This window comes from Amphiprion ocellaris, chromosome 17, assembly GCF_022539595.1.
Source record: "Amphiprion ocellaris isolate individual 3 ecotype Okinawa chromosome 17, ASM2253959v1, whole genome shotgun sequence".
Taxonomy (NCBI): domain Eukaryota; kingdom Metazoa; phylum Chordata; class Actinopteri; family Pomacentridae; genus Amphiprion; species Amphiprion ocellaris.
Window position 1 is genome coordinate 8678221 of NC_072782.1, and position 16075 is coordinate 8694295.

Here is a 16075-nt window from a genome sequence, read left to right on the forward strand (position 1 = left end):
GGTGGGAGCTTACAATTCACAGTGCCTGAAACACCATTCTGCATTTTCAAGGCTCTTTCTACGACATGATGCTGGTGCACACATTGGAAAAAGGGGTGGAGAATGAATCAACATTTCAAGAGCCAGTCTGCATTTCCACACTACCTGAAGTTGAACTACAGTTTAACCTGATACAAGAGTTTCCTGGAAACAAATGGAATGAAACCTGCACTGATAGACAGCATTCTTTCTCTGGAAGCCACCATGAGCAAATAAACAAATACGGACAATGGTAAAAAATAGAATTTCATTTGTGGTAGTTGCTGCCATTGCACACATCAGATGAATGCAGACACCAATTATACCCTAATATTGATTGGAACATGTCAAAATTTACAAATCGTATTCTGTACTCAACTGTTCAAGTTCAAAGCACTGTGCATTCCTACAACTTCTCCCATCCTGCACCTGACTTATTTACATTTCTAACCAAAACAGCTAATAAAGCATTCATTTCTTTGAGAAACTCCTGACCTGCAGCACTGCTTTCAGTATTTTCCCTTGCAAGTCAGGTCTTAAATGTCACATAATCAGTTACAAAATGATTCTGGTCAACTCATTTTATGACATTACCCTGCAACCAACGTCACCAGTGCTTTTTTGACCAGCAGAGTTCAGTAGTCAAAATTTAAATAAATTTAACCTGGTATTTTGGAAGTGGCAGCACTTGAAAAGAGATCAAGGTTTAGTGAAAGTGACAATTTCAAAAAAATTTAATATCGCTGGTTGCAAAAACACGAGATTAAAAACATCCTCTTGTGGAATAGACTGCGAAAATACCCAGAAAAGTGGCCTTCATCTAAAGAGCAGCCTCTTAGAGAAAAGCAACCCTACTTCTGAGTCACTATGAAGTATTACTGCTGCATTATGCATTTGTGGATGAGAAATGAAAAGGAGCAAATATTGCACTGACATGACTGCATTTATTATTAACTCTGGCAGCCTGAAAGATCTTGAGTTAATGTTGAGCTACTGCCTGACAGAAAATACCACATGTGGTCAGTGAGTGTTTGTTTTGAACACAATTGCTGATAATAACTTAAACTTTGAACATGAGCATATGGGGCTGAGTACACAGAGAAAATTTCAACAAAAGTGCACACACAGTGTATCTCTGAGACAATCAGTTTTACTAAACAATAACAGTAGGGGAGTGAAACTACTCTTTTTCTGGTCTAAAGCATTCATCAGGTGAGTTCATGTGGTTGAGAGATTAAAAAAACATCTTTACTATATATTAAGTAATGAATAAGAGGCAGAACACACATTAAGCACCATTCAAGTACTACGTAAATTGTACTGCTAAACCTTTGTGCTTACGGATATCCTCAAAGGTGCGTAACAACGTCACCTGTCACCTATATGATAGTACGTGGAAGGGTTTGCCAACACATCAAGACTTGTAGTGGAAAATCAGTTGAACAGGGGTCTAATCTTCGCTAAAATGAAAGTAGCACTGCGTTGTTTTGGTCGGGACAGCTGAGTTCATGACTGAACCGAAGCTGCTGCTAGTTCACGTAACTTACCCGACTGAACCAGATGCTGAGTTGAGTCTCTGACAGCAGGGCGAAGTAAAACCTCTGGGAGCTGGGCTGGACATGGAAGGGCTCCTCTTCACTCCTCAGCGGACAAAGCAGCCTCCGTGGCCAGCCGGTTAGAAAATACATGACGGCAAACTCACTTCGCCTCGACACTCCGAACAGTGCCGCAATGCCAGATCGTCGGTGCCCCCTATTCCCCCTTAAGTAGTGTTTTTTAATCCAGGGGATTCATTTGCGGTCGTTTCCGTGAAAACAAAAACTTTGAATACGTCTACACAGCCCAGTGTTAGCACCGGACAGGGTATCAATCCACAGATGCCATACAGAAAGACCCAAGCAGCCGATGGAGCTACACAGCTAGCCCCGGGCTAGCATTGGCTTTCCAACTTGAAGCTAATGAGCAGTCCGAGGCAACAACAGTGGAACCGAAAACAAAAGCGACCAGAGCCGCAGCGTCGCCGTACAGCACCGAGTGGCGTGTCGCGACCGACAAATAGGTCGATTAACTTTCGCTCCCGGTGCCGTATCAGTTCTTACGGTGTCTGGACCAACGGTGTTTAATAACGGCAAAGCGTCCAGTTTTCACTCCTCTGTGCCTCTCCGTCGCCATCTTTACAGGAGTCTGTCTGACTCAACGCTGATTGGCCGAGACGGACAAGTTTGCGTCGTGTTGACATCTGACGTCACCGCTCCGTTATGTGAGACCATAGGGGCGACGAAGGCAACGTGGCTGGACGCTGACATCTGCTGGTGGAAAAATAAAACGTCTTTACACCTCCACAATACTGAGATCCTCAGTTAAAGGAAACGGGACGTCACTGTTGTGGCTCATGGAGACTTTTAACCTCTGATCCAAGAGACTTCTTCAGTTTTAACTGCCTGGTGAGGCGTCCCAGATATAGAGTAACAAGCCCTGCCATCACATTTCCCCTCCTGCCCATTAGATATTTTCAGTTTTCTTGGATGATAGTGATCTTACTCATTTTTAAATAGTATTTAAATTGTTGTACAACTCAGAGAAAATCAAAAGGGATGACTTTTGAGGAAAGCTGATATACTATTTTGACAGAACAAAACAAAATGTAAAAATTATACATATGCAAACCTTACTTTATTGTTTACATGAGTGTCATCTGGGAAGTTTTCATCAATTTGTTGTTTCAAAAATAACTTTTATAATATGTATGTAGTGTAAGAGTAGGGCCTGACATGGACATCAGTGATTTTCAATATTTTAGCCTTACTAATGTTGGTTTTCTGATCATGTATGTACACTATCATCTAATGCAGTAACATAAAAGCTAGCCATTAGTACAAAGAAAAAAAGTATTATTATCATCTGTCTGAAAGCTAACTTGCTGACTTTACATTAAGTCAATAATATTATGCTATTTTGGCTAGCTAGCTTGAATTCTTTGCTACTGTAGGTAATAAATATACCTATATCATATAGGAGTTTGACATTAATTTATGTAATAAATTTAAACATCAATGATAATTAAGTACAGTTATAACTTTTGCTTTATGCTCTTAATTGTAATTTAATTTGCAATATTTAAACAGTGTAAAACAGTCACTATTTGTGTGTTATTTAACATTCAAGTTACCGTTGAAGTCAGAGGAACATCAAAATTTGAGAATTAGTTAATGTTATGCATAGGTAACTGGACTATATTGCTCAGATTTACTGGTATGGTATGATCGGGAAAGATGGTCCTTTTCAAGATTTCATATTTAGCTTTATAATAACAAAGCTGTAGCCCAATATGATTTATTACTTTCTAAATTTGTTCATTTAAACATACTTCTTATGTACATATATTGATCAAAAAATATACAATATAAGTGAGAATACCGTTGTTCTTAAAAGGGGCTTCTTTCCCCAGTTTGCATTATATTGTTAAACCAATTAACTGATTTGCTAAATAGATGATGATTCAACTAATGGTTGAAAACTAATAGATTATTTGATAAATTGTTGCAGCTCTAGTGGCAATGTGATTATGTTGTGGGCTAAAGAAATGTGCATTCTTCCTGTAACAAATACATAAATAAGCAAAAATAAAATAGAGTTGCTAATGCCCCATAATTGCCTGATTTAAAGAAAAGGAAGAAGCTCACTGTGAGAATTAGACAAAGACAGGAATAATCATGAAGTATCCTTTAGGAGCAGGGGTTAACTTTGCCGTCTGAAAAATTAAATGTTATTTTGATGGGAACTGCTATTAAATAATGAGTATATTTTTCCCGCACTGTAGGCGTATTATATTTATTTATTGTTTTGTCAGAAAAACAGTCAATACGATACTGCAATCTGTGGCTCCTACTCCAGAACAGGAGGAGGCGGTATTGATGCCTGTAGAAGAATTTTAGAAGAAGAAGAAGAAAAAGGCCACGAAGAAGAAATTTGTTTCCTAGCATGTTTCATTAATGCCACAGGTTTTATCTCCCATGCCTTACACGTTCCTAGACTTTGTCTGCGGTTTTGAAATTTACTTGTAATTTAGTCAGTAAGACAATCTGACTTGTGCTTCAGTAGGTGGCGGTAAAATTTCCAGCTAAAGTCGGGCGTAACCCGCCAGAAAAGAAAAAGGCGAAGAAGAAGAAGCCAAGCCGAAAAGCATGGCTGTGGACATGAGACTACCGACTATTAGAAAAACTGTGTCGTTATCAGTTGCTGCTTTCGACCGAAAAGACCTGGTCGTCCCCGGCGATGTTATCACTTCAGACACTGGTTTCATGAGGTGGGTGTTGGTTTTATTATGGAACAAAGTGAAACAGAACATCATGCTGGTCTGGTGGCAGGAGTCTGGTGCTGTTATCTGACTTGGTAAAACAGCTAAGACAGCCCCACTGAAACAGCCTAAACTTACCATAGTCAGCTGAATTGACATCTTCTTGCAATTGTTGCACTACCTTGACCTCTTAAAATGAGTTAAATTTAATATTGAGGTAGCTAGAAATGCAGAACATGAACTCAACCTGAGTTAATATTCTGCATGTTCTGTTGAGCCACTTTCAGGCAGAAATCTGATGTAAGTTTGATCTTTTGAAACTATGGCAAAGATGTCAGCAACATTTGATTGTTGATATATATATAGTTTACACATCTTTCATCAAACATTTTCTCCTGCTGCTCCTCTTTAAATTCTTTAATTTTTTTGTATGTATATCTATAAAGCTGAACGTAAAAAGAATTCCAATGTAGCTGTACTGTAATGTGCCCATGCAAAAGGCAATAAAAATTCTATTTGAGCCACATCCCTTTTTGACTGTTTTATTGTTATGATCAGTGCTATATAACATTTATTCCCAGGGGTCATGGCACTTACGTTGATGAAGACAAGCTGACGGCTTCAGTTGCTGGAGAGGTGCAAAGGGTGGACAAACTAATCTGTGTCAGGCCCCTTAAAACCAGGTGAGTGGTTGAACTGAAGCTCTTAAACATTATCTTAGTCAAAAAATGCAGATATAACTGACTAATTTTGCTGTATGTCTTTTTATTGCAGATTTAATGGTGAGGTTGGAGATGTTGTGGTGGGCAGAATTACAGAGGTAAAGCACTGCCTCCTCTCACTGAGATCTGTGCTATTTTCATTAAAATATGTCATCACAACAAGGGTTGTCATTTTGCTTATCAAGATTTTGTCTTTTTTTAATACCTCTGTTTTTTTTGTGATCATGTGCAGGTACAGCAGAAACGGTGGAAGGTGGAGACCAACTCGCGGCTGGACTCTGTCCTCTTGTTGTCTTCTGTCAATCTGCCTGGAGGAGAGCTGGTGAGAGACAGAAAAGTTGACTCACTATGAAAAGTTTTTGTATTACAGTGTTGGCTAAACTAGCAAAACTTTATTTGGGTTTTTCTTTTAGAGGAGAAGATCAGCGGAAGACGAGCTCACCATGAGGGAATACCTGCAGGAGGGAGATCTCATCAGTGTAACTAAGAGTTTATTATACATTTGTCTTTGGCTTCTTCACCATCTTATTCTTACTTCATAATATCTGTGTTTTACTTTTCTTGTGGTTTTAGGCAGAGGTGCAGTCTGTCTTCTCAGATGGAGCCTTATCACTTCACACCCGTAGTTTAAAGTATGGAAAAGTAAGTTCTGCCAAAGTACGCAATGAGATATGCAGTGATGATAGATCCTAGCTGTGATGATACACCTAAATCAGGCTTTAGTTTGCTCAAGGAATCACTGTTTGTGGTGTATTAAGACAAGTTAGAATGTAAACAAAGGGGCGAGACATACTTCCTAGCAGACAAACATGGCTTGCAAAATGCTTAAAAATGCACCCATAATGAATTTTTAAGTGAGTCATATCAAGTCCTAATCTGTCTTTGATTATTGGCTCCTTTATGTTTTGGTAAGATGCCACAATAAAAACACGAGGCTAAAATCTATGTAATTAATCATTCCTATATATTATATCACAGACAGAATGTGATTTTACTCTTTCATGTGTGCCATTACAGTTTTGGATCACAATATTTCGCTATCTTGCAATATTTTAAAAAATAAAAATCTGTAGTTATTGTTGTTTTAATGACAGTCCTCATTTATTCTAATGTCCCGTTTCTGCTTTCTCTGACAATCAGTTGGGTCAAGGTGTGCTCGTACAACTTTCTCCCTCTCTGATCAAGAGGCAGAAAACACACTTCCACAACCTGCCATGCGGTGCATCCATTATCCTCGGGAATAACGGCTTTGTGTGGTTGTATCCCACGCCGGGACAGCAGGAGGAGGAAGCTGGGGGCTTCTACACCAGTCTGGAGGTATGAACAGGAGTCACAACAAGCAGTACTTCATTGTTTCACTAGGTAATATATGGATTGATACAAATGTAAATTTTAAGGAAGAGGTTAACAGTAGTCCAGTTTGTAAAATGGAGTACAAATATTGAAGCATTGAAACAGCAAGTCAAGAATGCGCCCCAGTAAATAGGTAAATGTTTTCTTGTCAATGATCACGAGGAGACTTCATGATGAGAACCTTAGAGGACTGAGCAAGATGCAACAGATAGATCCCGTTGGGGTTTGCAAAAACACAAAAAAGTTCCATAAACTAATTAAGTAAAAGGAAACCTCTGTCAAAATGCTGGAAAGATCCTTGAACATGAATGGCTGTCAGTGGATTGTCAGTGTCATTTATTATTGATTTCACTGCTGACAGAAGCAAGAGGTAGAGTACAGAGATGCACAGGACCATCCTGTCCACTCACATTTAGTCAAATGTACCAGAACATATTGGACAACATAATATAATTTCGTAGAGACATGACGGTGGAATAGCTGAAAGAGTCTGCAGTGTGGGTCAGAGTTAGCATCACCAGAGACCAGAAACATCTGGTGATGTTTGTGTATCACAGCCTTCAGGCAGTCATTAAAAGGATTTAATCAATCAATATATATATATATATATATATATATATATATATATATATATATAGTTATGAATGTCCCAACACAGTGGTTTCTTGTTAATTTAAACCCACTCAAATCAAAGCTTAGACTCTAACTGAACTGTAGGATTCATTCTTTTATTTAAAGCTAAATGTATGGAAGAGCATAAAACAACTGTCCAAATATGTGTGGCCTTTCAACTTATTTGTTTCCCTTCTGTCTGTCCTCTTAGCCTGTTAGCCTGTCAGATCGAGAGGTAATTTCACGGTTGAGAAACTGCCTGCTGGCTTTGTCTGCACACAAGGTCCTCCTGTACGACACAAGTGTTCTCTACTGCTACGAATCCTCACTTCAGCACCAGGTAGGAAACACTCGGGTAGAATATTATGATGATCTTCAACAATATGCTTCTGAATGCGATCCACATTCGCAAATTTAAACAGATGGTGATGATAACATTTTGCAATAGAAAAGTGGACTTTTCCATGATTTATTGTGCCATCTAGTGGCCTTATTGGAAATCCACAGCTCCTGGGCAACACAAGTGGAAAACAATAGATCACAGTTCTCAACTTTGACTCTACTGTTCTTGCACTATTGAACAGATACGGTTGATTTCATTGCCCTTGGAACAGATGATTTAATCACTTATCCAGTAATAATGACATATAATATCATGTGCTCCTGTATTTATTCCCATGGCACAGTTTCATAATAATTACTCTAAATTACCAAATGCACATTTTTTAGGGGCTACTGTGCACTTTGCTCTTAAGCTGCAACTCAGAAAACCTAAAAACATGTTTACTTTGAATACAAAGATCATTCAAGGAAGTGCTAAATTCACAGATGTGGTGGTAAATGTACATTATGCCTCACTCTGTAGGTTTGTTCTAGTGCAGGATTTTTATTTTTTTTTGGGAGGGACAAGTTATCTTTTTGCAAATCTTTTGACGTGCAGATATTTTTTCTTGTTAAAAATGTTGAGTATTCATAAGATCTTTGCTGTATTAAATATTTTTTAGATTAGATTGTAAGTCTCTGCTTTATCCTGTCTCTGTAGGTCAAGGACATCTTGAAACCAGAGGTGATGGAGGAGATTGTATTGTTGACGCAGCAGAAACTGCTGGAACAAGAGGGTTAAAGAGCTCAGATCCTCATCACAAAGCCAAAATTCCATCAAGCAGCTCTGTGACCTGACTGCTGTCCACTTATCTGAACAAAAAATTGGCTTTTTGTTACATATGTCAAAGTCAGGTATGAGTTGAAATGTTTTGATTTAATTAAAGAAAACTGATGTTCGCTATTTGAATAGAAAAGATATGTACATTTTTTTTTTACGAATCAGCAACATTCAGAAATCACTATAGCAGCTAGATTACACAGGTATGGGGGATTAGTTTTGATAATGTGTGCTGTTATACTAAAACAGTATTGTATGTAATAAACCTTTTTGTAATTTCTATACATTTTCTCTACTTCTGTGTGGTCAGTATTGATGCTGAATAATAAGCATATTACAATTGTTTTTGATACTGTGTTTGTGATATGAGTCCCCATTGTAATGACCTTTCTTATGCACTGGTAAAAAATTAAACAACTCTACAATGTTTTTCTCTTTATTAGTACAAAGGTATATAATTCTGAGGAAAAAAAACACTGATGGTGTTTTATATCATTACACTGTTGATCCAACTTTTGTTCTCATCAGTTTATGACTGAGACAAACTCCCCAGACTGAGTAAGTAAGTAAATTCCCATCATAACAAAGCCCTGTTCTGTTTTTTTTTTTCAAACGATTACAAAACCGAAAGGAAAAGCATTTCTCCAAACTTAAGTCTTGATAAGACCAAGTCAATCAGCTTTGCTTTTTGGCGCTTTATGTATTTGAAAAAAAAATTCCCCAGAATTCATAAGTGAATAAATTCCCACCACAGGAAAACTTTAGTCTGTATTTTTTTTATTTTTTACAAAAACAGTGGCATTAACCACATAAATAAATATTGGTCTTTTTCACTGGTATTCAGAGGGGAAAAACACAAATGGCATCGTACATCATCATCATTACACACTGCGTCCATCCAAGTTTGCTTTATGGCAGTTTATAGCTTTGATAAAGTTCCCCAGAGTGAATAAATCCCCATCACAACAAAAAGAAATAGTTTGTTTTCTGTGTACCTCCTTTCAGCGCTTGTCTGTGTCTCCTCCAGCGTTGCTGCTCTGTCCTCCTCTCCCAGCAAAATAAACCCTCCGCTCCTCTGCCGTGTACTAGCCCACGCACGTACGTGACGCCACACGTCGCCCCACCCACATATTTCTGTAAACCACCTTGCGTATGGAAGTATGGCGGCCCCAGCGACACAACTAGTACTCGGCCAAAGTTTATTGCTCAGATTTTCACGTGAAAGCGATGAATAAGTACGCGAACCGTGGGGTCGGTAACGAAGAGCTCGGCGGCTGTGAACAGAGGAGAGGACTAGCGGGGAGAGTCGTGGGCCTCCGGCCGGCTGAGTTTCCTCGATTTCTCTTCGCCTCCTTGATTGAAGTGCCTTTTACTCCGGGTACCACAGGGGAAGAAACTCCGCAAGACGGGAAGAGTGGACACGGAAGTTTGGAGCAAACTGTGGCTTTGGGGCGACCAGCTGCATAGTGTTGAACTGCGGTGACCGGAATGTATTTTGTGTGTTGTTTAAGTGCACTGGTCCGAGGTTTAATACCAGCGTGTTGACGGCGAAGCAGCGGGAGCCAACTGTTGACTGCTCGGTGTGCAGTTCAGGATCTGGCGCTGCGTACCACCAACAGGCGTTAGTTAGCTTCATGGCTACCTTCAACATTAGCTTGAGGTCGCCTGCTAACAAACAGTATAAAAGTTTCTATGGCCACGTAAGTTTACATTCACCCTTGTCTTTGCTATTTAAGTTCGCAACTAAAGCACAAGTTTGGATTAAGTGGTAGAAATCTGTCTTTTTCACTTTAGTGCTCGTTATTAATGATTAAATGTTTCTGACTTTGCTTCTGTAATAACATAAATTGCCACCGGACAACAATGTAAAGGCTAACTACTGCTAATACTTTGCGTGCTGTGAAGTAGCACAAATTGTCACTTATTAGTCCCCTTAAAGCTGCAGGTTTATAATATATTTAGGATAAAAGAGAATGTAAAGGTGACCAATCCAAGACACTCTCTTTCTGAATTGGGCACTTTTGATATGGTTTTTTGTGTTTTAGCACAGACAATAGTGTAAAGGCTAATTTTAGCTAATATTTTGTCTTCTGTGAAGGGGCACAAATGGTTAATTCTTCTTCTTCTTAAAGCTGCAGGTTTAAAATATATTTGGGATAAAAGAGAATGTAAAAGTGACTAATTCAAGATGCTCTTTGTGATTGACACTTTTGATATGAATTTATTTCCTTTATTTTGAAAAAAAAAACTTTTAATTCCTGTCTATAACACAGCAATTATATTAACATCGAGCACTTTGTGTAGTTTCTTGGCACAACATAATTTCCTTCTAGTTATGTGTGTATCTTGCAGTATACTTTGGTTAGAAACATTTGCTTGTCATTTAAAAAGCATTATTGACATTGAAAAGAAGAAATTCAGTTGGAGCGCAGATTTTATACAACAGTAGGAAGTGGATTTAGTACTGCAGCAAGCACATACTGTGCTGTATACCTGTACTAACAACATACCTGAAGTGGGACAGGTTAAAATCAGGCAAGCTATACCCATATAAAATGTGTTATTTGACACTCAGACCTTATAGACAAAATTGCTTAGATTATTTCTAGTGTTTAATTAGCTCTCCATATTCAAGAAATCCATAAAGCACATCTTTTCAACACTTCCTACAACTCACAAATTTTCTTTTCTATATGCTCCTTTCTCCACTATAATTTTGTCTGTGTTTTACCCACTTTGTAAAGCATATTTGAGTGTCTTTAAAGTGCTATGTAAATATTTTGTATTACTACTATTTCGATTCTAGGAGGGTATTTTTTTCTTTTTATTGAAATCATCCCTAATTTTTCATTGTTTATTCCCCTCTAGATTCCTGTGAAATGCATTTTGTTTGTCTTCTGAAGCACTCAGACTCCATTAATGCATGATATACAGAGACATACTGGAGTAATACGGATCTGCATAGGTGACCCGCATTACCCATACTCCAGGAGAGGACAGCCTGAGCCAGGGAAAGGGGATCTTGCCTTCTCCCAATCCCCTCCCTGCCTGGTGGCCAACTGTTGGACGGTGAGCGACTGAGTCCAGCTTGGAGAGTCCCGGCTGCGGCCTGGCACCCTGCCCTTATGGGGCAGCAGCCGGGGAAGTTTGTAGGGGACCAGAGGAGACCCAGTCTGCCGGCCTTCATCAAGGGGGGAAAGCGAGAGTCATCACGCCATGGGAGCCAGCCCTGTAATGTTTTTGTTGTGCACGGTAAGATCAAATGTTTCTGATATGACCTTTGTTTTATCAGTAGTGTTTGCTTCAGTGTTGGGAAAGTGTCGTTTTGTAGCTTTTTGAGCATCGCGTGTCTTTGTTGACCTTAAATCAAACACTAGAACACCTCTCTTATGTTTTCCCTTGTCTGTGAACCGCTTTTTCACCAAATCACATAGTAAATATGAGTAGACTGGAGCAACTAATGTACCCTTAGGGAAAAAGTTTGTGGTGTTAAATCTGCAGTTATTAGTCAATTAAGAAAAAAACTGGCGACTATTTTGATAGTCGATAATTCTTTTGGTCATTGTTCAAGCAGTAATGTCATTTGATGGTTCCATCTTCCCAAAGAATTTGTTTCTTGTATTTGTCTTACATGATATTAATTTGAATATTTTTACGTTTGTTGTTTGGACCATGCAAGGCCTCATTAGCCCTAGATTTTGTTCAAAGTTTTTTTCCAGCTTGTGCAAGAGCCAGAATTCAAGATTTGGAAGATGTTACTGTGAATAAATAGAAATCATAATGTATGGATTTTTATCAACTCACTTGTATTTGCGTTATTGAAAAGCAACTCGCCAGCTGGATAACAGATTTATGCTTGTGTATCCAGGAGAACAAATACTGTTGACAATAAAGCATACAGTAATGCATTTGAACAGCTTCTGATTAAATCTACCACAGTTAAATAATACAAGTAGCTTACAAAGCCACTATTTGCCTTGAAAACTTGACACAGAGACACCCTGGAGATGGTTTAATGTACCGGAGGTTGGTCACCTCTTTGGTCGATGGTCCCTCCCTTAACCAATACAGACCAATACAGAGTGGGATAACTCTAGTAAAACTTCACGACCACTCATTACCAAGTGTTGCTGACAAGACAGTTTTTTAATCATGGGTATAACATGCAATAAATTGCAACCAATGTGGTGTTATGTTGGTTGACTTAGTGTCTGTGCCATAGCAACTGACTGCAAGAGCTGAGGACACCTGTTTCAGCTGTATATTTCAAGAGGATGTGCAAGGAACCTTGTTTCTACCTGATTAACAGCTGAATTACTCTCAGTGTAATGTAATAATGAGGTTAATACAAAATCTGTAGCAGTGTTTTTGACTGCTACGTCTGCTGTATTGTCATTTGGAATGTTTTGAGCACACTGACACACCAGCGTATAAGTGACCTATCCAAAGCTTGTAATTTTAACAAGTATGGTGCTAAAATAAATCTACACTTGATTGATATCTGCTGACATTACAGTAAATGTTACAGAAGTAACTTCTATGTGATTTGGTGTCACTTTCTGTTTTGTTTTTAATGTGGAGATGAGTTTATAATATTGACACCTTGCAATGTGATTATCTTAACTTTTCTTAAAGGATGCACTATATAGTTTTTTGCTGATATGAATATGCCAATACTTTGCAACTCAGTTTGGCTAACTGCCAACACCAATATATGATCATAATTTTACTTTTACTCATAACTGCAGAGAACATCAACTCTCTGCTGTAGTGGAGTTAGCATATTATTATTCCTACTCTTGGCTCATGGCACACTGATAGGTGCAGACTTTTGATACGGTGTTTCTGAAATGTACACATCTAAAGGACAAAATAAGAGTATATCATCAACTTATATGCAAAACAGGGCATATTTATATTTCAGTAACACTTTCAAACAAAACAGTAAAATTTTTGACTGATGACGGATTGACTTTTTATTATGGTGGATGCCGATGTTTCCTATATTGGCCAATACCGGTGATGGTGTGGATATCATAGGGCATCCATAATTTTATTGACTTTAATATGTGTTTGAGTTAAGCATTTATCCCAAGTTTTTTTTAAAGACAAGAAACCAAGCTTTTGAAATGAATAAGAAGTTTAAAAATTGCTTTCAGTTTGTACATTTTGACTATCTTGAGAACATTTAAACTGCACACACAACCTTTAAAACTTTTTTTCAACAAGTGAGTGCTACATCCTTTCTGTATATCTGACATTTCATTCTGATGTCGGACACATATTGAAAAAGCCAAATAGTTCTGTAACACACAGAAGTCGCGGGATACTGTTCAATAATTTGACCCATATTTACGAATAAAAGATCTATGAACAGCTCACAACGTAGTAAGATCACAAAGTCTGGTGCTCAGAATCGCCTGAGTCACAGGAGTTTTGCCAGTGACGGTGCACTGAGGCTGTGTACTGTTTATGACTGATATGAACAAAAAATAAAAGACAGCTTTAATGATCAAATGCACAGTAAGACATAAGACTGTCTCATCCCCAATAATTTTTTTTAAAAGTTATTTTTTTGGCCTTTTTTTGGATAGGCGTAGTGAGAGACAGACAAGAGACAGGGGGAGGAGAGTTGGGGGAAGACATGCAGCAAAGGGCCGCGAGCGGGAATCGAACCCGGGCCGCTGCACCGGGGACCAGCTCCTGGACATGGGTTGCCCTGCTTAACCCGTTGAGCTATACAGGTGCCCCCTCATCCCCAATAATTAAAGAATACCTATATTATAAAGTTGCTTTAATAATGTGTGCCAGAGCTCAATGGTGCCTCTTCTGTTTGTGCAGGATATTGTGTAGTGTGTGTTACAAAGTGCTCCATATATGATATCCTAGATGTGGTTATGTTAGGACTGCAACTCACAAGTATTTGCAATTTTGACTAATCTGCATATTATTTTCTTGATAATTTGATTGATCATATTTGCACAATGGTAAAAGATGCCGAACGTACATTTCAGCAAATCTTCAAAACTGAGAAATGGAACCTGAAATGGTTAATAATTTTACTTAAACAGTTATTCAAGTGAATAGTCTATTAGGCTATTAGAATAGTCATAGAATAATTTTCATGCTCTTGTCTGAGTAGGCTCATTATGCATGAGGAAGGCATTGTCACTGCACCACTAAAGGAGCCTCTTTTTCCTCAGTACAAAGGTGAGGTGCTGCTGTCCCAGAGTCTCACCGTGCTTTGCAAAACAGGGACCCAGAATCCAAAGTATCACACCTGAGACAGATGTTTCACCTGGAGATGTGTGTGTAGGCTAGTGTGTATTTCAGTCACTTCCCATATAAAGCAGTCTGTTTCTGTTTATCTGCTGGTTAAAGCCTCTTATTTTTCTCTAGTGCCACCATAAGATGACATTTTTTTAAAAAACATGGCAGTGCACAGAAAGCAGACTTTCATAGTTTTAAATATAACTCATAAAAACGGTGGTGACCTCATTTCTTACTGTACTTCTCGTATTGATAGTCAATAGTTTAATGTTTACTAGTTTTGGCGTGTGAAAATGCCTTCTTGGTGGTCTCTGTCTTAAGTTAATGTCCAAAGTAGCACAACACAAGGCAGAAGACTTGCACTCTTGCTAAAATTAGTTAATGGTAATTTTCCTCCTATACTTTTTATAAATGTTGCCTTTTAAGTGGATCATTTCTACATTCAATATTTCTATTGTAAGACATCATCATGGTTAACAGAAAATGTTTATCAATGCTACACAGAAGTTCAGAGAAAACTGAGAGATAGAAGTAATTAGTTTTTTTAGAAAGGTCATTAGCTATTGAACAGACTTATGCCATGCATCCAGCTAACTGATAAGTTTACCAAATGTGTCTGTAGGGTTGTGATTGCCTTGGCAGCAGTACTTTCCACTGACTCTAAGTCTTGCATAGCACAGAGGGAGACAGGATGAGGAAGGTCAGAAAAACAGAATGAAAGCTTTTGCCGGTAAAAGGATCAAATTTGGCGAAGGGTCAGTGACATGGGGCGTATTTGTTTTTCCCTCCCTGCCCCTTTCCTCTTGTGATGTGCAGGTTAGACCATAAGAAGGGAGATGAGTCACAGTGCAAGAGGAGGGCAACATCAACACATGATTTTCTGCTTTTTTAAAATTTCTTCCTGGTGAGCCCCAGCTAGTTAAAACTCGGATAGCCAGCACCATGCTGAATCTCAGCAGGCAGGTTCAGACCTCTGCATGCAGCTGCCTGGGAGAAAGACGGAGGCAGTGAGGGGCAAGCAAAGACCTGTCTCTGTTCTTGGCACGTCTGTGTACTGTACAGTGGATAGGTATGATCTCACTGGTTAGCTAGCACAGATTGTAAGGACTGAGTGGGGTAGTGAATTTCCTGGAACTGGAACTCCGACTGCAGTGTCAGCTGCTTTCTCTGTGTGTGGTTCAGATAACTGAGTACGCTCTTAAGTTAACAATGCAACTTGATGGATAATGAAATAAATGACAAACTGCAGTAAGTTACCAGGCCTGTTTAGAAAAACAGGTCTGAGCATGACGGATGTACTCGATCGCTCCTTTCCTGTCTAATTTTTTGTTGTGTGTCATATTTACGTGTAGATACAAAAATACATCCTGGAGATGTGTAATCAACTGCTAGGCCAATATCATCTATTCAAAATTGACATCAGTTTTGTAGTTTAGTAGCCATCCATTATTGTTATTAATCTGAATGCTTGGAATCTTTACTACAGCTTGTCATTACTACTCGTATCCCATTTTGAATATGGTGTGCCCACATTTGGCATCAGTGTAAACTTTATTCTAGTTGGAGATAGTTTTGACCGTTATGTAGAACAATGCTGTAAGTTTGACTGTCTGCAGCATTTGTATTTGCTGTGTAGAAAGA

The 16075-nt window shown here is 38.6% G+C and overlaps 3 protein-coding genes across 4 annotated transcripts in view; 2 read left to right on the forward strand and 1 right to left on the reverse strand.

The window, feature by feature from the left end:
- The window catches only part of ric1 (RIC1 homolog, RAB6A GEF complex partner 1), a 46773-nt gene extending 44564 nt beyond the window's left edge, over window positions 1–2209 (reverse strand). For both annotated transcript variants that reach the window (XM_035957713.2, XM_023291325.3), the window contains exon 1: window positions 1566–2209. In XM_035957713.2, the coding sequence (XP_035813606.2) occupies window positions 1566–1706 (141 nt within the window). In that variant the 5' untranslated portion in view covers window positions 1707–2209. The remainder of the gene's footprint in view (window positions 1–1565) is intronic.
- A 1762-nt stretch (window positions 2210–3971) lies between these two features.
- exosc2 (exosome component 2) lies at window positions 3972–8578 on the forward strand. The gene is made up of 9 exons (XM_023284836.3): window positions 3972–4324; window positions 4897–4998; window positions 5090–5135; window positions 5270–5359; window positions 5451–5516; window positions 5611–5679; window positions 6178–6354; window positions 7214–7342; window positions 8045–8578. The coding sequence occupies exons 1-9, from the start codon at window positions 4203–4205 to the stop codon at window positions 8123–8125; spliced, it is 882 nt and encodes a 293-aa protein (XP_023140604.1). The 5' UTR covers window positions 3972–4202; the 3' UTR covers window positions 8126–8578.
- A 726-nt stretch (window positions 8579–9304) lies between these two features.
- Window positions 9305–16075, forward strand: part of abl1 (c-abl oncogene 1, non-receptor tyrosine kinase) — a 36822-nt gene continuing 30051 nt past the window's right edge. The window contains exons 1-2 of the mRNA XM_023284823.3: window positions 9305–9864; window positions 11033–11416. Of these exons, the coding sequence (XP_023140591.2) occupies window positions 11290–11416 (127 nt within the window). The 5' untranslated portion in view covers window positions 9305–9864; window positions 11033–11289. The remainder of the gene's footprint in view (window positions 9865–11032; window positions 11417–16075) is intronic.

Coding starts and splice junctions, on each gene's coding strand:
- exosc2 (XM_023284836.3), top strand. CDS start 4,203: ATGGCTGTGGACATGAGACTACCGACTATTAGAAAAACTGTGTCGTTA. Junction 5,360..5,450: donor ATCTGCCTGGAGGAGAGCTG/GTGAGAGACAGA, acceptor TTTTTCTTTTAG/AGGAGAAGATCAGCGGAAGA. Junction 5,680..6,177: donor GTAGTTTAAAGTATGGAAAA/GTAAGTTCTGCC, acceptor TCTGACAATCAG/TTGGGTCAAGGTGTGCTCGT.